The sequence below is a fragment of the Ascochyta rabiei genome, chromosome 15, assembly GCF_004011695.2.
Source record: "Ascochyta rabiei chromosome 15, complete sequence".
NCBI classification, from domain to species: domain Eukaryota; kingdom Fungi; phylum Ascomycota; class Dothideomycetes; order Pleosporales; family Didymellaceae; genus Ascochyta; species Ascochyta rabiei.
The window spans coordinates 1,287,530-1,307,871 of record NC_082419.1 but is presented as its reverse complement, the minus strand read 5'-3'; the positions used below and the strand labels follow the sequence as shown (position 1 = coordinate 1,307,871).

Here is a 20,342-nt window from a genome sequence, read left to right as displayed (position 1 = left end):
AACTTCCTCTCCTTTGCACATCCTTACGTCATCCGACAAGATGCCCGGCCTTGAATCGATGCGCCGGCGCCTCTCCAGCATCGCCAAAGGATCCTCTGAACCTTCCTCCACACCTCCCTCCCACTCAGACCTTGACACGCGTCTCCTCGACCCCGACTTCTTCCACATCGAGGACGATGACCGCTACTGGTTTGCCAGAGTAAACATCGCCGTACGCACCGCCATGACCTTACTCCATACCCCATCCCACGATTACATGCACGTTCAACGCGTCACTTTATCCGCCTACTCCTTCTATCTCGACGAGAAGCATCTGCCCTGGACACGAGATATCGACCCGCGCACCGTCGTAGTCGCAGCCATGGTGCACGAGATCGGCGCCATCAGGTACGCCCAAGACCATGCCGAGAACGTAAGAGACTTCGGTCCGCGACGCCCAGACGGTCCAGATACTGTGCAAACCATCCAGCACGATCTGGTTTTCGAATTCCTGCGCCGTCTGGACTGTCCGCCTGATGTCGCTGGTCCCGCAGCATTAATGGCAAGTCTAGTCAGCTTCACGCGGGAGATGCAGAACAGAGAAAAGGTTGCCGAGTATTGTGAAGCCTATCCGGCGCTAAAGTTTGTGCTGGATGCCGATAGACTCGATGGGCTAGGGTTTGTTGGGATTGCCAGATTGGGTGCGTTTGGCATACATGCGGAGAAGAGGAGTGAGACGATTCTCTCAATGGTACACCTCATTGATACGCGGTTCGTGCACTACGTGGGGTTGATGAAGACGAAGGGTGGCAAGAAAGAGGCCGAGAAGAGGTGGGCGCAGATGCTGGAGTTCAGGGACGGATTAGTGAACCAGACAAATTGCTCGGTGGGGCTGCGGTCTGATTGAGAGGGGGAACCAATGGTGAATTGTGCTTTATAATATTATTCATGTCAGCGCTAAATAATGATCCTGGAAAGGCGATGCTATATCCAGTCTTTGGGACTCGTCAGCTGTAGTTTTTCGCTCTCTCCATCTGTTTCTCTCGCCTTGACGTTGACACTGTCCATCTCAAACCCAGCAACCTTCTTGTACACCGTACCAATAGCGTCCAACTCCTCCTTTGGTATGACATCATAAATATTGTCGAATCCATCCGGCGCCCGCTCTTCAGCCATCTGCAAGACGTGGTCCGGCCCGTTCGCGCGATTTGCCATAACGATCTTGGCTGTAGGAGGCAACCTCTCAAGCTCATATGCTTTCAATGCCGCAGCTACATCGCTCGCCGTAGCCTTGAGATGCTTTGCCAGCGTCTCCGCATCGATGATGGCTTGACTCGCGCCGTTCGACCCAATGGGATACATGGCATGCGCCGCATCGCCCATAAGTGTCAACCTGCCAAATGACCACTGCTCAATCGGATCGCGGTCGGACATGGGGAACTCAAACACCTTTTCCGTTCTGTCGATCAAGTCCTTCATTACCAGCCCCCCGCATTTCCAGCTCTCAAACGGGCGCTCGAACACGCTCTTGTCAACTGCCTTGGTCCAGTCTGTCTTGGGTGGCGTTAGATCCTTATCGTTCTTGCCCCGAATCCGCAGCTCAGCAATCCAGTTCACAAGACTTTTGCCCTTGTCTTCTGAGCGCCGGGATATCGGGTACGCGATGAACTTCTGGTCTGCGTGGCCCGCCCACACCATACTCGCCCCCGTGAGATATGGCGCGCGCTCCAAACAACCGCGCCAGAGCATGCGACCAGAGAACCGTGGCGGGCCTTCGTCCGGGTACAGGACGCGTCGCGCCGTCGAGTTGATGCCGTCAGCTGCTATGAGAACGTCACCTGCAATGCCAGAGAGCTCGGCGGGCGCGCCGTCGCGGCGTTGGGAGAATTGGGCTGTGATGCTCTTCTCAGTTTGCTCGAAGCCCGTGAGCGCGTGGTTCAGGTGCACAGCTTGCTCGCCGAGACGCTCTTTCACAGCGCTGAGGAGCAGCATTTGGAACTCTCCTCTGTGGATGGAAAATTGAGGCACTGCGTAGCCAGCATGCTTGCCGCGCTTTTCGCTGAGGATGGAGTCGCCATGGCGGTTGTAGAAGTTGAGTTCTGCAGTCTGTATTCCGGTCTTCTCCAGAGCTTCCAAGAGTCCGAGGTTCCGCAAAATCAGCACAGCAGAAGGCTGAACGTTGATTCCCACGCCGAGCGTGGTCAGGGTCGAGGATGCTTCGAAGATCTGGATGTCGGTGAACCCTACCGCGTGGAGTGAGAGCGCGGCTGTGAGGCCCCCAATGCCGGCACCTGCTATGAGGATCTTGGGTTGGGAGCTTAAATAGGGCATTTTGCACTTCCGACCTGTGAAGAGGCAGCAATTGTAAAGGATCGGCGAAAAGGATTTCACAAAGCTGAACGCTCAATCTTCTTTCGGCACACCGATTTCGAAGGTCGAAAGGGATAAGGACCCATTAATTCAAGTACCGAGATGTTTTGCCGCGGCCCAGGCAAGCGTTAGAATGCCGCTTGTCAAATACTGGATCGGTCCGTTCGTGGAGACTGCGAGGCTGTGTGTGATTGAGGCACCGGGAATCAACTCCGAGATCGGCAGGTGATTGAAGTTGTCGATTCTGGCACGAGGCGCAACAGCCCGTCTGCATGCAATCATCGAAAATTAAGCAATACTTTACATGTCTATCTACGCCACGCAATGCCCTGCTGCTCTCAGTCGTCAAACATAAATCATGTTTCTCACTACAAGCCGACTCTACAACAAACCTCTCGTACTCAAAGCCCTCAGCTTTGGCCCAAAGAACCACAGCAACACAGGGCTGACCAGCGCTATACCTAGGGTCAAGAATGCTAACAAGCTATTTCCCCACCCCAAGCCAAGCGTCTCATACATCTGCATCGCGAACAACGGAAAGCTAAAACCACACATTGTGCGCATAAAAGCGCCCACTGCCGCAGCAGAAGCGGCGTACTTTGCCTCGTACGCGTCAGTAGTGTATGCCTGACTACACTGGAAGCCAATGATCATGCCGATAGCAACGATCACACAGCCGATGTTTGGTGCAATCCAATGCGCTTTCGCTTGTGCAGTCCATCCGTAGATGAAGAGGCCGACAGGACAAAGAATGCCAGCGATAAGCATGGGTGGAACGCGAAATTCAGGGAGGCCTTCTTTGAGGTTGTAATATGTCTTAAGGCGGGCGTAAAGCTGTGGGGTGTTAAAATGGGCTCTCTCAGATGGCACAAGTGGACTTACCCCGTCTGTGAGTGGATGTGAGATCTGCAGACCGATCATGAAGCCAAGACACATGGATAGGTAGTTGAGGGACGCTGGACCAACGTCCATGTCGTATACCTCCTCGAAGACGAAGGGAAACGTCGAGAGCATAAGGTACATTACACCGTACAGGTATGCACGATAGATGGACGGCGCTTGCGTTGCTGGATGAGTGAACATCATGATAAAAGGTAAGATCAATCGCTTGCGTAGGATTTTGCTGAATCGATCGCTGGTCTCGAATTCGGTGCGTACAACGACATCGTTGCGAATTTCCTTGAGTGCTTTCCTCACAAGCTTTGCTTTCTTTGCCAAGATAGCAGGAGCGAAGGTTTCGCGGAGGAAGAAGAGTGCGGTGGCCTGCACAAGCACAGTAAAGATCGAGGTTGCCCAAAAGATCCATCGCCAGCTCACTCCCTGAGAGATGTATGCACCGCAGATTGGGGCTACGCAAGGACTGATCCAGGTGAGCAGGCCGTAGATGGCTTGGCCTTTGCCGCGTTCTTCTTTTCGCCAGGTGTCGGCAAGAACACCGTTACATAGCTGGAGTACTGTCAGCAGGTGGCCCTTAGAGTTGGTGGTGATGTTGAACATACTGCCTGAGGTGCTGCTCCACCAACACCACTTAAAAACCGGAATGCGAGCATCTGCTCCTTCGTCTGAGCAAAACCACATGCTGTATTGAAGACAAGATAGATCAGATTGGAATATTGCAACACTGTCACCCTCCCATAGATCTCGCTGAGAGGGGCGAGCACGAAGGGACCCTGAGCATAGCCGAGCAGGAATATAGTCATAACTAGCTGACGCATGAAGCCCTCGGGGATACCGAAGTCGTCTGCAATGACTGGCAGTGCTGGCGTGACCATTGTTGATGAGAACGGGCTAATAAACGTGAACATCGAGACAAGCATTGTAACGACCCACTTTCGCGACTGTGACCAGTTGAGAGGGTTCATGGGATCGTTCGGTCCATCCCAAGTGATCTGCAGTACACGTCAGCGATATATGCAGACGCAAAAATGCCGTGAACTCACAATAATATCTTGTTCCATTTTCAGCGCGTTTTCTATAGCGTTGAGCCTTGGATCGTATGTCGCTTCTTCGTCCCCGGACCACTGATGGAAGAGAAGTTCCGTGCTAACGAGAGGCCTATTTTCTTGTTCGAAAGAAAACCTAGGCAGTTCTTGTGAGTCGCGAAAGTGGCCGTCGTCACTGAGCAAAGGCTTCCTGTAGAGTCTCTCCGGTAGCCGCATACTGAACGAATATTGTGAATTGCGTAAAATGAATGTACAAGAAAGCTTCGATCAAGTGACCGTGATTTTGTCCCGGGGGAGAGATTTGCAAGCGCGTTGTTACCTATTCATAAGGCTTTCTCTTCACGAATGTTGGGATTGTGAGGCGGTGGTACAGAAAGTGATCCTTGAAGAGGCTGACTGTATTCTTTCCACAAGACTGGAATTAGGTTGGCACAGTAGATAGCTAATTTAAGCCCGTTCTGCTACTTCTTGTGATGCCATGTAACATAAAGTTATAATTGTGAAGCGTAGCGTACAGTCATTTAGGCTGTGAATGAACAGGAATAGAAACACAATCGTGTTCTCGCGTGCCGCACTAGTGTGTACTTGATGCGGCGACCAATAGAGATGTCTACGTACCCAGATTCGAAATCGTAGTCTTTTGTAGACGTCACCAGCCTGGCTGTGCTCAGAAGCACCGCCAAGTCTGCGTTCGGCTAGATGAGCTTGGTGAATGCACGTGATTGGCCGGCCGAGCAACATCAAGATACTTAGGTCTGCAGCAAATTAAAACGAAAGCGTAAGTCAAGGCTCGCTCGGCAAGGCAAAGGAGCTCGCGTGTAGATCATGCCATCTAGGCCTTAACGAATGGCTGCGTCTCAGTAGTCGTAATGCCCCGGCTGTGTAGAGATCGATTCCATGTATAGGACTACAGCATTAGCGACTGCTGACTTCAATGTCAGTAGTCTTTGATCTGAGTTTTGGGTTGTATCCTAGCGCCAAGTGCCAAATCATGGCGGTGTAATGTGCATCGCTCTGGAGAGCATTACTATCGTCAGGCTGTGCAATCTGAGACAGACCTAGAGACACGATAAAAGACCCTGGATTCAATTCAAGCTGAAATACATAAGGGTGTCGCGTGCTTAGCTTTTGAAAAATATCAGCACACAAACCAGTCGAAAACACACTCGCCAGTCGTATACGTTCGTCCCCCAGGGCTTTACCTACTTCCCACTGCACTCTTGTCTGCCAGAGTCCTGTCGGTCCGGACAACAAGCTATGACCAATATGCTTCCAGCCAGCGGCGATACCTGTGATGCAGCTTTTGTGCCAGATACCCGAGCTTGTCACACAAAGCTGCCGATACTTCGCACTCTGAAGACCTTCAATCTCCCACCTCAACAGGCCGATGAAATCTCGCTTTCAGCATCCATACTCTTGATAACACCCACATCAGAAATCCTCGGTGGACATTCACTCAGAATTCTGATCGCTCCTTCTGGATTCAAAGAGAGCCTCGGCCCAGAGCATGTAGCAGACGCCATTGAGGCTGGTTGCAGGAAGGTCCTGGACGAGAGGTCTGTCGTCATATGCAAACTTCCTCTGCACGATGGAGGAGAAGGCTTTGCTCGTGCTCTGGTAGCGGCTCATGGCGGTACAATTACCAACCAGACTGTGATAGGTCCTATCGGGCTACCGGTGCAGTCACACATAGGCTTTATTAATGATAACAAGACAGCGGTTCTGGACATGGCTGCAGCTGCCGGACTCCGTCTTGTTCCCAAAGAGTCTCGCAATCCTACCGTGACCACCACATATGGAGTTGGAGAGTTGATGATGAAAGCGCTGGACGCCGGGTGCACCAAGATCATCATTGGATGCGGAGATTCAGGAACTTCCGATGGTGGTGCGGGTATGCTTCAAGCCCTCGGCGTTCGTCTTCTAGACGTAAATGGTCAGGAGCTTCCTAAAGCAGACGGAGGTCGAGCGCTCTCACGCCTGGACAAGATCTGTTGGTGTAGTATTCACCCACGATTGCGCAAAGATGCAGGTAAGCTCAATCTTTTCTCAACGAGTGTAAAGGTCACTGATCTGACCAACAAGCAGTCGAGAGAGTTGAGATCGAAGCTGTATGCAACATCAAGAATGTCCTCTGCGGCTCTAAAGGTGTTGCACGAGTATACGGTCCACAAAAAGGTGCAACTCCAGAACAAGTGGGCTTGCTTGCAGCAGCTTTGTACCAACTGGCACAAGTTGCACAGAAGACGCTGAAAAGAGACGTCTCGAGCGCTCCTGGAAGCGGCGCCAGCGGAGGGCTTGGGGCTGGCTTGATGATGCTTGGCGCCAGGCTGCGGGCTCGAAGCGATGCTATCAATGAGTACTTCGAGTTCGACCGCGTCTTTGAGAAGCAGTGGGACTTTGTCATCACTGCTGAAGGAAGTCTGGACTCCCAGTCGACCCAAGGTAAGATGACGACAGAGATTGCTCGCCGAGCGAAGGGATGCGGAGCGCAAGTTGTTGCGCTCGCTGGAACCATCGGAGAGGGAGCGGACGGTTGCTACGGGGCAGGTATCAAAGCCTTCACAAGCATCATGAGAGGCCCTCTCACGCTAGAAGAAGCAATCTCACAGACTGAAAATCTAGTGGAGGATGGCGCCGAGAAGGTTGTGAGAATGATCATGGTCGGGATGGCTCTTGGCAAGAGGCACCGCCGCTAGGTGCACCGCTTCGACAATAACTTCTAGCCTCGGCTCTTGCTAGCTGAACGCTCAAGGCATGAGCCATGAGATACGACCAAATTTGAACTTCTTTTTTGAGAGATATGTGTCAACGATCACAATGTTGATGTGTTTTGATGGACGAGCATGATAGAGAGCCCGTGACGATGGAAGTGACCTTGATATGCCGTTCCTAAAGTGGCCTGGACCTCCGCACCACAAAGACTGGAAATGCATTTTTGCTTGCAAACATGTTGAAACCCAGCAAGGAATAGAAAAAAAATGTACTTGTGCTGACACTACTTCCTAGGCATTCTTGACCATTAACTTCAGACTACCTTCCAAAGAGGAGCTTGCAAAGGCTCAAGCCAGAAGAAAAAAGAGAAAACAAATTCCATCATGATTCCAGCCAAGAGAACACAGCAATGTACGTCCCAGACATCAATCCACAACACACGCAATACTGTGTTTCTATCTTGTCCTCCGCTTACAAAACAAAGTCGGTGCTGCCATCTTTAGACGATCCGCAGGCGCCAGATATCTCCCATCCCTGTTGTCCATCGTCGCCTGACCTGGATATTGGCGACACCAATGTTGGCGATACGCTGTAAGCCTGTCTCGCCGCCACCCAAAATCCAACGGCCCTGTAGTGCTCCTGTACGACCCTCGTCTGCTGTTCGTGCAGCTGGTTTCAAGCCTCCATCCTGTCGTGATTGACCTGGTCAACTAGCTGAAGAGCTTGAGCTTCGGCTGCTTTCGAAATGTGCAGAGCACGCTTGAGGTGCGTTGGGTAGCGGATGCACCTAGAAGATCTCCAAAATCGTGGAGTGTGATTGTGTTCGTGCTTTCCGAGCTCTTCATGATAAGGTTTTAGGGCGTTCTGATGGTGTAAGCTAATAGTTACATCGTAGCGCAAAAGCCCGTATCTTGAATTGAATTTGCTCTGTAGGTTGGCACATTCTCCTCTGAGCGCGTCGCACTTCATCGCGAGCACATCGTGCTTGACTGAGAGTACGCCGAAGTTGTTTCGGTTTATGTTGCGCTCTGCTGTCAGCATAGCACACTGCTCGTCAAGGGCGGCATTGAGCTCATTACAGCTGTCGTGACGATGAATCCACGCCTCTGAAGTGACACTCTGGTTTGCAGCGAAGTCTTCGGTGAGATCATTGGTAAACAGGTCTTTCGTCTCGCACTCTTCAGTCTTGCTCTCCATTTACGTATCCAGCATAGAGAGCTTCTGGTTCAGCCTTTCGTTCTCAGCCTTGACGTCCTTCATTCTCAATGGTATTTTGCCCCCGAGCCAAACTGTAAGTGACTCGACGGCCTTGATGCGCTGCTTATTTTCTTTCTTGACACGGATATCTGACTTGCATGCGACCAAGTGTTTCGCTGTCAGACGTGTGCACTCATCCGTCTTACACTTGAGCACATATTCTGCAATCCTTAGATTGAGCTCGATGGTGGGAGACTTCCCTGCAGCGAGAGTGATGTGAGGAGCTGCGATAGTGACCTACCTTATGCTCCGCGAAAAGACTATCGGCTTTCTTGTAATGCTCGTTTGCGTCTGATGGATTGATTGATTGATTGATTGATTGATTGATTAATTAGTTTAACGTCCTGTGTGAGTCTAAGACTATATAAGACGAGAGCAGTTAGGTTGCTCTAGTAGTTTAAGGGTTAGGTTTGTTTGAAGGGATAGTACATGTAAGATCGCAGTCCTATAGTAAGAGCCTATACTCTTAGTAGTAAACAAAGGGGATTATGTGTCTGTTGTTTATTATAGGTACTACTTACGTGTTCCTACCTTAGTCTTTAAAATAAAGGCTAGAGTAGCTGTAATTCCTTAGCTTGCGTGTAGGAGTAGGGGTATAGTTAGCCTTTGTCCTAATAGGCTGTCCTGTATTATTTTCCTTAATTCTCTATATTCTTTATAGCTAACGTACTCTACAGGTAAGCGGATTAAACAGGTACGCAGATTACTCTGCTAAGACCACACTAAACCTCTACCTTACCACGCAATGCCTTAACAATAACATTAATCTACGCTCTTAAGAGAAGCTGTAATATAACTTGCGCTCTAGGTAATTAAAAAAGACACAATACTTACTTTATAACGCGCTGTAGCTATATATAATACGCCTTATAGCACACTACATACTTAATATATAGAACAACCTATATAAGCTAATTTTACGCTAGTTTAATAGATTAGAGACTATAGACTAAGAAGAACGTAATTACTAAGTATCTTCTTAAGCTAAATAGATAAGGATTTACTTCTTAGCTAGCTACTGTAGCTAGTATAGCTAATTCTTTACATACTAAGTGTAATATAGACTATATTAGTATAAACTAGCCTAATATATTTATTAAGCACTGCCCTAACCTTAAAATAAAGTTTGATTATAAGTATAACTATAAGAGAGCCCTCTATAAGGATCTAGAGATTATTAGAGACTAGTTTAGGCTTATAGTAAATGTTAAAGCTAGGTATAGTATCTAGAATAAGGATATATATAACTTTAATAAGATAGGCTTTATAATAGGCTAGATATAACTAGAAGTAGTTATTATAGGCTTAGAGTGTTAAGGACAGCTTAAGGTAGTGTAGTAGAGTAACTATAAGTAGATAATAGTAATATAGAGTATTAATAGCATAGAGTAGGCTATTCTATCCTTTACTATCTTTAAAGGCTGTAACTACCTCTCTACCTTATATAAAGAGGACAATCTACTCTATAATTAGGTTAATAGAGTCTCTTAGAACAGATAGACTACTAATAAGCTTAGTCTAGACTAGTTAAAGTACTTTAATGCCTATATAAAGACGCGCACCTAAGAAGTATACTAGCTACTTCTTATTAATAGCTATAAGAGCTATAACTCCCTTAACTTCTAATATTACTATAAGAAAGTAAATGTTATAGGCTTAGACCTTGTCTAAGGCTTAAGTAAGATAGGGCAGTTATATACCCTATAGATATATTAGAAGAACACGTAATATACTACCTCCTTAAGAGATATAATACTATATTAACCCTTATTATATACTACTCTAAGGCTAGTCTATAATATTTATATCTCTTCTTCTAGAAGAACAGCTAGCACTTGTACTATGTTAGCTAGCTCCTAGAATAACCTCTTAGATAAATCTATCCTCTTAACTCTTTAGGAATATATAGCCTAGATGTTATAGTTTATAATAAACTTATAGTAAGCCTTATCTACTACTTATAAGTGTATAGTATTACTTAAACGTATAACTCTAATATACGTATATTTATAGAGTCTCTAGTATAAATAGCTAACGCCTATACTAGTCCTACGTCTATAGTTCTATTATTCTCCTTAGAAGTAACGCTGTACCTATTAACGTCTACTCTAGCCTCTAACCTACCTTATAAAGTACTATTTTTAGTGTCTACTCTAGGCCAATATGCCTCTATACAGACGTCTATAGCCTATAGAAAACCTCTTTCTATAGGTAAGGCCTTTACTAGAAATAAATTCTTATTTAAGGCGTAGTAGGTTATAATAGAATATAAGCTGTAGGTAGATATATCCTTTATTAGTAGGCTATAGAACATATTTACCTTTATATAGTCCTAGCTTAGTACGTCTATATAATAAGATGTAGCTCTATTCTATAAAATTAGGGGTACCTAAGGTGTGTAGAGCCTAGAAGACTTCCTAGTATACCTAGAATTCTGCTACAGCAATAACTACAGCTAGGAACAGGCCTAGGCAAAGCTAGAAAGCGTCTGTTAAGGTTCTAATAAGTTATTCTTATACTTTTTTATCTAGTTTAAGCAGCTACTAGTGTAAAGTAGCAGCCTCTACTAGGATAGAGAACAGTACCTATTAAAGCTCTGCTAGGCTCTAAACGTAAATATCTATAATATAGTAATAAACTAAGGAGTAACCTATATAGATTATAACGTAGCTATTATAGAGTATAAGTCTATTACTATAGATATTAAGACTATAGCTATAGAAAACTAGCTACGCTACACCTCTACCTAGGCGCTACCTAAGCGTAATAAGAATAGTAATATTAAGATAATAGTTATATCTGTAGTTTATACTAGTAGCAGTGCTAAGTATAGAAGTTAGAAGTAGTCTACTCCTAACTAGGCTATGTAGGTTCCTAATAAGGTATTTTAGTAATACTAGGAGGCTAATCTATATACCTGTTGCGGTAAAGAAGGATATATTTACTAGAATTACGCTAATACAGTAGTAACTACAGTATAGGTAGTAATAATCTTAGGTAAGAAAGAGGCTAGTTTATATAGGGGAAACTAGCTACTTCTAATATAAGTCTAAGTTAGAAGCGCTATAGAAGTATATTAGTAGAGGAGACTACTAGTATAGGGGTATTATAGGCTGCTAGAAGAGCTATTATAGACTCTATAGATAAGCCCCTATTCTATATTCTATTATTTATTAATAGGGTAATTTAGGCTAATACGCTAGTAGACTTAGGGTATAAATACTTTAGTATAGTAAGCAATAACTTTACTACACGCTTAGAAGGAGACTTTATTAAGGTACTACTATAACGCTTAGCGTAAGTAGTAGGTACTAGTAGAAAGTCTATAATCTTCTATTTAGTCCTATTTAGGTATAACTTAGACAGGTAGCACTTATAGGCTGTAGCCTACGTAGTACTAGGTCTAAGCTAGGATATTATTTTAGGGAAGCCCTAGCTCTAATAAGAGGGCGTAGTATTAGATGTAGAAAAGGGCACGCTAAGGATATAACAGGTAGGGAACCTTATAGTCTATAGGTTCTTATAGTATATAGTAAATATTTACATAGCTCTTCTATTAGTAACAGAGTTTAATAAGACCCTAGCTAATAGGCTCTAGAAGTGCCTGTCTAGGGACTAGTTTATCTCTATAAGCCTCTACAACATTACTAAAATCCTCTTAGTTTAATCCCTAGGAGCGCAAGAGACAGCAGAGGAGGTAGACCCTCTCCCCTCTAAGTTAGTCTAGTTTTAGGACCTATTTAATAAGAGTAAGGCCTTTAGCCTTCTTCTATATAAAGGCTAGATAGATTACTATATATAGTTATAACGTAACTAGTCTAGAAAGAAAAAGCCTTTACTCTAGGGCCCTCTGTACAATATGCTAAGGGACTAGCTACTTAAGCTATAGAAATAGGTGTTAGTACTAATAGATAAGAGGTAGAACTACACCTTCTCTTCTCTAGCAGGAGCCCTAGTCCTACTAGTTAAAAAGTCCTCTAGTAGGTAGCGTATGTACGTAGACTATTACGCACTTAATAGTATTATAATTACTAACTAGTACCTACTTCCTCTTATTAAGGAGACGTTGCGTACACTAGGGAGTGCCTGCTAGTTCTCTAAGGTTAATATCTATTTAGTATTTTACTAGATTTGTATTATAGAAGGAGATAAGCACCTTACTACGTTCTGTACCTATTTTAGGCTCTTTAAGTAGCTAGTCTGCCTGTTTAGCCTAGCTAGAGCACTAGCGTCCTTCTAGCGTTACATTAACAGCGTGCTTTAGGAGACATTAGGTAACTATACTACTGTGTACCTAGATAATATCCTTATTTATAGTAGTAGGTCTAGGACAGACTACTTAGAGAAGGTTAGTAGAGTTCTTACGCTTCTACGTAATATAGAGCTGTATTTAGATTCTAAGAAGTACGTATTTATAATAAAGGAAGTACACTACCTAGGATATATTATAGAAGCTAGAAAGGATATTTATCCTAATTCTAAGAAGGTTAAGGCTATCTATAATTAGGAAGCCCTATAGTCTTTACGTAGAGTCTACAGCTTTCTAGGGTTTACTAACTTCTACTAGGACTTTATCCTAGCCTTCTCTAATATTGCTGCCCTACTTAATTAACTTACAGAGAAGGATATCCTATTTAGGTAGGGGCAGGAGGAGGATGTAGTATTCTACTAGCTAAAGAACGTATTTATAACAGAACTAGTTCTAGCCTAGTAGGACCCTAAGCGTAAAACACTATTAGAGGTAGACTACTCTAGTAAGGCCCTATGTAGCTGCCTTTCTTAATAGTATAGGAAGGTGCTTTACCTAGTAGCGTATTACTCTACTACACTTATAATAGAATAATAGAACTACACTATCTATAATAAGGAGTTAACTACTATTATAAAGTGCCTAGAGGTCTAGGCAGCTAAATTAGGGTCTATTACTAGGCTGTTTACTATCCTAACTAACTATAAGAACCTCTAGTACTTTACTACAGCGCGCAGGCTAAGTAAGAGGCAGTACTAATAGGTAGAGGAGCTATTAAAGTTCTGTTTCTACCTTTACTTCTGCCTAGGGCGCCTAGCAGCCTAACTAGATATGCTAAGCTGCTAGGAACAGAACTATAATAGGAGGTTAGGGGGGGTCTATAGGATAATAACCCTAGTTTTAGTATTAGTAATTAGTACACTAGGCCCTAGTATACCTCTACTTTTTATAGATATATATATATAATTACTATAGAATAAAGGTATTTAGTAGAACGTAGAGTATATAGTGCACCTGTCTACTATCTATAATAGAGCCTACTAGTTCCCTCCTAAGGCTAAGACTACTTAGTAAAATATAGATTACACGCTTAGTACTTATAGTACGCTGCTATAGCGTAGGGTTACGTAGATTCTGCGTTAGAAGCTACTTATAACTATAATAATCTAAAGGGTATATAAATCTAACCTAATAGGCTATCTAGGTACTAACACTATATTCTACATTATTAGACATAACTTCTACTAGAAGGGGATATTATAGAATGTTTAGTGTTATATCTATAACTACTACTATATTAGCGTATATATATTACAGCACTAATAGTAGAGCTTACTTTAGCTATTACCTATTACTAACTGTTTTTAGTACTAGATTTTAATAGACTTTATAGTTAACCTTTCCTAGGCTAATAAGGATATACTGCGCTATCTCTTAGTTATTATAGACTACCTCTCTAAGTATATACAGCTTAAGGTAATAACTTCTATAACTATAGAATATTATACTAAGGTTTTCTATAATACGTAGTAGTAGTTCTAAGGCTTTCCTAGCGCTATAATCTTAGACTGTAGCTTAGACTAGCTAGGATATTTTTAGATAACGCTATATAGCCTTATAGAGGTAGACCAGCTACTTTCTACAGCCTATTACTCTTAAACAGATAGAGAAATAGAGTATGCTAACTAAGAGGTATAGGCAGTCCTATAGGTTATAGTTAACTTTAAATAGAATAACTAGCCTAACTACCTTCTAGCCTGCTAACTAGCTCTTAACAATTGTAATTCTTTAGTTACTAGGGTTAGTTCTAACCTACTTCTCTACAGCTATAATGTAGACCTCCTGCAGATAATAGTACTTCTAACTGTTAGCTAGAACACACTATAGAGATAGGCAGTCTATTTTCTAGACTACCTCTAGTAGGGTATAGAGCTTACCTAGGTAGCTATAGTATAGGTATAATAACATACCTTAAATATAATAGACTATAGCTATAGGCCTATAGAGTAGTACTATATAGAAGATAGAGTATAGTTTTCCCTCTATAATATAAAAACTAATAGGCTAAGTTAGAAGCTTAACTAGTTATAAGCCTAGTATATAGTAGTTACAGTTCCTACCCCTCTAATAGTTACTCTAGATCTGCTAGGTAACCTTTATAAAATAGTGTATATAGACCTACTAGAATATATAGCCTCTAACCTACTACTAATACAGCACCTATAGGAAAGTAGACTAGGTCTACTAGTTATTCTAGAGGAGGATAATCTAACTCTAGCTAAATAGGAGGTAGAGATAATTCTAAAAAAGAAGAGGGCCTGTAGATAGAATAAGATATAGGTTCTAGTTAAATAAAAAGGTTATATAAAGCTAACGTAGAAGCCTCTAGACGTATTATAAGATATAACAGCCTAGAAGGCTTTTATAGCAGTATACATAGAACGTAAGAAATAGGTTAAGGTAGAAAGAACTTTTATTATTTTAGAATAACCCTTAATAGGTTCTATTAGGAGATACTGCACTAGGCCTTATACCTAGCGTAGAAGAGCTTAGGATCTCTATAGTAACAGCACAACACTACCTCTTATACTCTACTAGCTACTAATATAGAAACTTAGATCTTAAAAAATAGTCTTATTAGAGGATAGGGAATAGTAGGCAGTAGTAGCTATGTCTAGGGCCTAGTTACGCGCTATATAGTAGCAGCAGTCCTACTTATAGTTATCCTCTTCTTTATCCTTCTTCTTATTACTAATAGTAATACTGTAGGCCTGTTATAACTAGGCTAAGAAGTAAGAGGTAGGCGCTGTAGTGCTGCAACGTAGAGTGCATAGCTCTACTAGGGAGAGTAAGTAGTAGTACTAGTAGAGGGGTAAGCAGACGCAGTAGGGGGAGGTAAGTAGATTAAGTAAGGGGAAGGATAGTGCTTAGTAGGGAAGGTAGAGTGTAGGCAGTAAGGTAGGTAGGATAATAATAGGTACTCTAGGCAGCGCTAGAGTATAGTAAGTAGGCGCTTAACCTAGTTAATAGCCTCTTTTAGGGTAGGTTAGCTATACTCTTAATATAGGTAGAAGACTTATAGTAGTATAGGTTTAGTACTTCTTAAACTAGTTTATATACTTAGTCTATATCTTAATAGCTATTCTTATAGCAGACGTAAACTACTAGAAGTAGGCGTTAAACTAGTTACTACTGTAATAGCTAGATAAGGGTGTAGTAGGCAGTGTAATCTGCGCACTAGGCTTAGAGGGGAAATAGGTAACATAAGAGGAGGTTAGCTACTTAGCTAGTAAGGAGTTAGTGTAGGCTAGGTTAAGGGTAGACTTATAGGCTTAGTAGAGCTTATAGTAGGTACCTAAATAGTATATAGTAGATTAGTAAAACGCCTCTTATAGTAATAGGCAGAACACTTATAGATAAAGGTAGGCTACCTACCTTAGTTAGCCTTATTGCTATTAATACTCTAGGTTCTAGCTATATTAATATAGGCGTTACTACCTTATATAGACGTCTTAATAATAATTAGCTATAGATATATACCTAGGATAAAGCTATATACCTAGATATACCCCTTAAAGTTATACTAGATATAGTAGAGCTCTATATTAGTAGTAAAAAGACTATTATTCTAATAATAAACGTACTAGCACTTAGTATAGGTACAGCAGGTCTTACTAGTACTAGGGAGGTAGTTAGCTATAGACAGAATTAGCTAGTAGTAGGCCTATAATAGATATAAGATACTTACTAGGCTAGCTAGTAAGAATAGTAAGCTAGTAGCAGAGGTAGTATAGGACAGCGCAGGCAGAGACAGAGACTAAGTCCTTATTCTTAGAGTTACTCTTAACCTTATAGTTACTTATATAGTAATAGTAGGCTTTCTATAGATATAGTTAGATTTTATAATTAAAAACCTAGATAACTATAATTAAATACTAGAGAGATGTTATAGGTAGATAGAAGGGGATAAGGTAGGCTACAGCTACCTCTACTAGAGGGACTACTAGCCCTATAACTAGTAGCCTAGTAACTAGAACTAGGCGTAATAATAGATATAGTGTTTAAACTAGATAGGTAGGTATAAAAAGATAGGTAGGTATAATATAGGTAGGTTAGGTAAGAGCGTAGAGTAGTATAGTGTCTAATAAGAGAAGGTATACTAGAAAAAATAAAAACAACCTAGGTACGTATAGGGACTACTCTAGGTAAACTATAGACTAGACTAGCAGCTAACCTACTAAGAAGTAGACCCTTACGCAACTACAACTAGCTCTAGAGTTTACCTGCTACTAGCGCCTCTCTAATCTACGTAGAATGTAGAAAGGACCTTATAAAGTACATTTAGCTAGAGAGAGATAGAGAAAGAAGGTATATTATAGGCTTAGACCTTATCTAAGCCTTAAGTAAGATAGGGTAGTTACGTGCTCTATAGATATATTAGAAGAATACGTAATATACTACCTTCTTAAGAGATATAATACTATATTAACCCTTATTATATTCTACTCTAAGGCTAGTCTATAATAGTAAATATTATTATACTATATAACGAACTCTATAGGTAAGTAGATTAAATAGGTAAGTAGATTACTCTACTAAGACTACACTAAACCTCTACTCTTTTATAGCTTATATTAGCCTACTTTAGCCTTATATATAGTAGTGCAGTATATAATATTATTTAGAAATATCTTCTATAGCCTTCTTCTCTATATATAAGTTATATCTAATATTATAGCACTTTATATAGCGTCTTTTATTAGGCGCTAGGCCTAGAGGTGCCCCTACTAGTCTTAGTAAGCTACTATAGGGCTAGTTAGCCTAGACTATATAAAGGTGTTAGAGGTTATCGCTATTACTCTAGTAATTAGTCTTATTACTATATACTACGTACCTTAATACACCTACTATTCTCTTTAACTCTATTCTCTCTTATAATCGCTTTGTACACTCTTTATATCTTTAGGTTACTTCCCCTCCTTTAGCGCGCACTTGCTTCTTTACCTTCTTCCTATTACTACGCGCCCTAAACTTAGTTAGAGTAGTTAATTAAAGGCCTTCCTTAGCTATTAGGACCCCCTCCTCCTGTAACTGTTTTCTTTTATTTAATTTACGTTATATAGCAGCCTTATTTACTATTTAAAGCCTAGTAATTTTCTTTTTAGCTAACACTAGCTTATACGCAATAATAGCTGCATATTTAGTAAGCTTTTTAAAGGCCTTAACTATTAAAGTTAGTAAGCTGCTTACATACCTTTAAATCCTCTCTTAAACTAGCGTTAATTACAACTCTAATTATAGGGTATTATTTAGGGTTTAGGACTGCTAGGGAGTATCTTCTATAGGAGGTAGCAGTAGAGTACGTAGGCAGATATTAAGGCCTATTTTAACCTATTCTAGGTTAAAGGGGACTATTCTAGCGCCTTAGAAGCCTTCTTAGATATTGCTAGAAGTAAATATCTTCTTATAGGCGCCTATAAAGTATAGTAAGAACTTAGTTTTAGTAATATAAGTAATGTAGTTACGTATAAAATCCTTAGCTTAGCGCCTATACACCTTATTTAAAGAGGTAAAATAGCCTAAATTAAGTAGCTATAAGAGGTATAATAAGTGTAGAGGTATATATAGTATAATAGTACTTACTTCCTTATAGTATTATTAGAAGTTAAGAGAGTTATAGCTCTTATAGCTATTAATAAGGAGTAGCTAGTATACTTCTTAGGTGCGCGTCTTTATATAGGCATTAAAGTACTTTAACTAGTCTAGACTAAGCTTATTAGTAGTCTATCTGTTCTTAGAGACTCTAATAACCTAATTATAAGGTAGATTGTCTTCTTTATACTTAGTAGAGAGGTAGTTACAGCCTTTAAAGATAATAAAGGGTAGAATAGTCTACTCTATACTATTAATACCCTATATAACTATTATCTACTTATAGTTACCCTACTATACTACCTTTAGCTGTTCTTAACACTCTAAGCCTATAGTAACTACTTCTATTAATATCTAGCCTATTATAAAGCCTGTCTTATTAAAGTTATATATATTATTTTTCTAGATACTATACTTAGCTTTAATATTTACTATCAGCCTAACCTAGCCTTATATAATCTCTAGATCCTTATAGAAAGCTCTCTTATAGTTATACTTATAATTAAACTTTACTTTAAGGTTAGAGCAGCGCTTAATAAATATATTAGGCTAGTTTGTGCTAATATAGCCTATATTATACTTAGTACGTAAAGATTTAGTTATATTAGCTATAACGTACTCTACAGGTAAGCGGATTAAACGGGTAAGCGGATTACTCTGCTAAGACCACACTAAACCTCCACCTTACCACGCAATGCCTTAACAACAACATTAATCTACGCCTTTAAGAGAAGCTGCGATATAACTTACGCTCTAGGTAATTAAATAAGACGAGACGCTTACTCTATAACGCGCTGCAGCTATATATAACACGCCTTACAGTATACTACACGCTTAATATACAGAATAACCTACACAAGCTAATTATACGCTAGTTTAACAGATTATAGACTTGACTAAGGAGGACGTAATTACTAAGTACATCCTTAAGCTAGATACACAAGGATTTACCTCTTAGTTAGCTACTGTAGCTAATATAGCCAATTCTTTGCGTACTAAGCGTAATATAGGCCATGTTAGCATAAACTAGCCTAATACGTTTGTTAAGCGCCGCTCTAACCTTAAAGTAAGGTTTAATTGCAAGTACGACTACAAGAGAGCCCTCAGTAAGGATCTAGAGATTATTAGGGGCTAGTTTAGGCTTATAGCAAATGTTAAAGCTAAGTATAGTATCTAGAATAATAATACGTATAACTTTAATAAGACAGGCTTTATAATAGGCTAGATATTAACAGAAGCAGTTATTACAGGCTTAGAGCGTTAAGAACAGCTAAAGGCAGTATAGTAGAGTAATTAAGAGTAGACAACAGTTATATAGGGCATTAATGGCATAGAGTAGGCTATTCTACCCTTTATTATCTTTAAAGGCTGTAACTACCTCTCTACCTAGTATAAAGAGGACAATCTGCCCTATAACTAGGTTATTAGAGTCTCTAAGAACAGATAGACTACTAATAAGCTTAGTCTAAACTAGTTAAAGCACTTTAATGCCTATATAAAGACGCGCACCTAAGAAGTATACTAGGTGCTTCTTATTAACAGCTATAAGAGCTACAACTCCCTTAACTTTTAATAATACTGTAAGGAAGTAAAGATTGTTACACTATGTATACCTCTATACTAATCTTACCTCTTATAACTACTAGATATAGGTTGTTTTACCCCTCTAAAGAAGGTATATAGGCGCTAAGCTAAGAATCTTATACATAACTATATTACTTATATTACTAAAACTAAGTTCCTACTATACTTTATAGACGCCTATAAGGAGACATTTACTTCTAGCAATATCTAAGGAGGCTTCTAAGGCGCTAGAATAGTCCCCCTTAACCTAGAACGGGTTATAATAGGTCTTAATGTCCGCCTACGTACTCTACCGCTACCTACTATAGAAGATAAGCCCTAGCAGTCCTAAACCCTAAGCACTACCCTGCAATTAGGGTCGCAATTAACGCTAGTTTAAGAGAGGATTTAAAGGCATGCAAGCAGCTTACTAACTTTAATAGTTAAGGCCTTTAAAAAGCTTACTAAAGGTGCAGCTATAGTAGCGCATAAGCTAGTGTTAGCTTAAAGGGAGATTACTAGGCTTTAAGTAGTAAATAAGGCTGCTACGCGACGTAAATTGCATAAAAGAAAGCAATTACAGCAGGAGGGAGTCCTAACAGCTAAGGAAGGCCTTT

General features: G+C 41.3%; 4 protein-coding genes across 5 annotated transcripts, besides 27 other annotated features; 2 read left to right on the top strand and 2 right to left on the bottom strand.

Moving 5' to 3' along the window:
* Positions 1-40: 40 nt before the first annotated feature.
* EKO05_0008835 (Aldehyde dehydrogenase (NAD(+))) lies at positions 41-886 on the top strand (the record flags this gene model as incomplete). The annotated part of the gene is made up of 1 exon (XM_038946634.1): positions 41-886. One exon carries the CDS (start codon positions 41-43, stop codon positions 884-886), a length of 846 nt encoding a protein of 281 aa, XP_038796362.1.
* Positions 887-963: 77 nt separating this feature from the next.
* On the bottom strand, positions 964-2,310 carry EKO05_0008834 (uncharacterized protein; the record flags this gene model as incomplete). Its single annotated transcript, XM_059637399.1, has 1 exon — positions 964-2,310. The coding sequence occupies one exon, from the start codon at positions 2,308-2,310 to the stop codon at positions 964-966; it is 1,347 nt and encodes a 448-aa protein (XP_059493382.1).
* A 420-nt stretch (positions 2,311-2,730) lies between these two features.
* EKO05_0008833 (uncharacterized protein) lies at positions 2,731-4,508 on the bottom strand (the record flags this gene model as incomplete). 2 transcript variants are annotated; one of them, XM_059637398.1, is made up of 4 exons in its annotated part: positions 2,731-3,183; positions 3,232-3,795; positions 3,849-4,238; positions 4,290-4,508. In XM_059637398.1, the coding sequence occupies 4 exons, from the start codon at positions 4,506-4,508 to the stop codon at positions 2,731-2,733; spliced, it is 1,626 nt and encodes a 541-aa protein (XP_059493381.1). The 2 variants fall into 2 exon arrangements, with proteins under 2 accessions (XP_059493381.1, XP_059493380.1); XM_059637397.1 differs by having other exon boundaries at positions 2,731-3,795.
* A 1,050-nt stretch (positions 4,509-5,558) lies between these two features.
* On the top strand, positions 5,559-6,988 carry EKO05_0008832 (Glycerate 2-kinase; the record flags this gene model as incomplete). The annotated part of the gene is made up of 2 exons (XM_038941841.2): positions 5,559-6,321; positions 6,378-6,988. The coding sequence occupies 2 exons, from the start codon at positions 5,559-5,561 to the stop codon at positions 6,986-6,988; spliced, it is 1,374 nt and encodes a 457-aa protein (XP_038796360.2).
* Positions 6,989-8,553: 1,565 nt separating this feature from the next.
* Positions 8,554-8,590: a tandem repeat.
* Position 8,591: 1 nt separating this feature from the next.
* Positions 8,592-8,916: a mobile genetic element.
* Positions 8,917-9,901: a mobile genetic element.
* Positions 9,092-9,095: a direct repeat.
* Positions 9,096-9,907: a long terminal repeat.
* Positions 9,096-19,760: a mobile genetic element.
* Positions 9,902-13,875: a mobile genetic element.
* Positions 10,228-10,273: a tandem repeat.
* Positions 11,026-11,060: a tandem repeat.
* Positions 11,766-11,809: a tandem repeat.
* Positions 13,876-17,065: a dispersed repeat.
* Positions 14,454-14,465: an inverted repeat.
* Positions 14,454-14,504: a mobile genetic element.
* Positions 14,457-14,544: a tandem repeat.
* Positions 14,493-14,504: an inverted repeat.
* Positions 16,513-16,550: a tandem repeat.
* Positions 16,578-16,643: a tandem repeat.
* Positions 17,057-17,305: a mobile genetic element.
* Positions 17,268-17,482: a mobile genetic element.
* Positions 17,457-18,773: a mobile genetic element.
* Positions 18,646-18,677: a tandem repeat.
* Positions 18,774-20,342: part of a mobile genetic element that runs on past the window's edge.
* Positions 18,941-19,760: a long terminal repeat.
* Positions 19,761-19,764: a direct repeat.
* Positions 19,791-19,794: a direct repeat.
* Positions 19,795-19,985: a long terminal repeat.
* Positions 19,795-20,342: part of a mobile genetic element that runs on past the window's edge.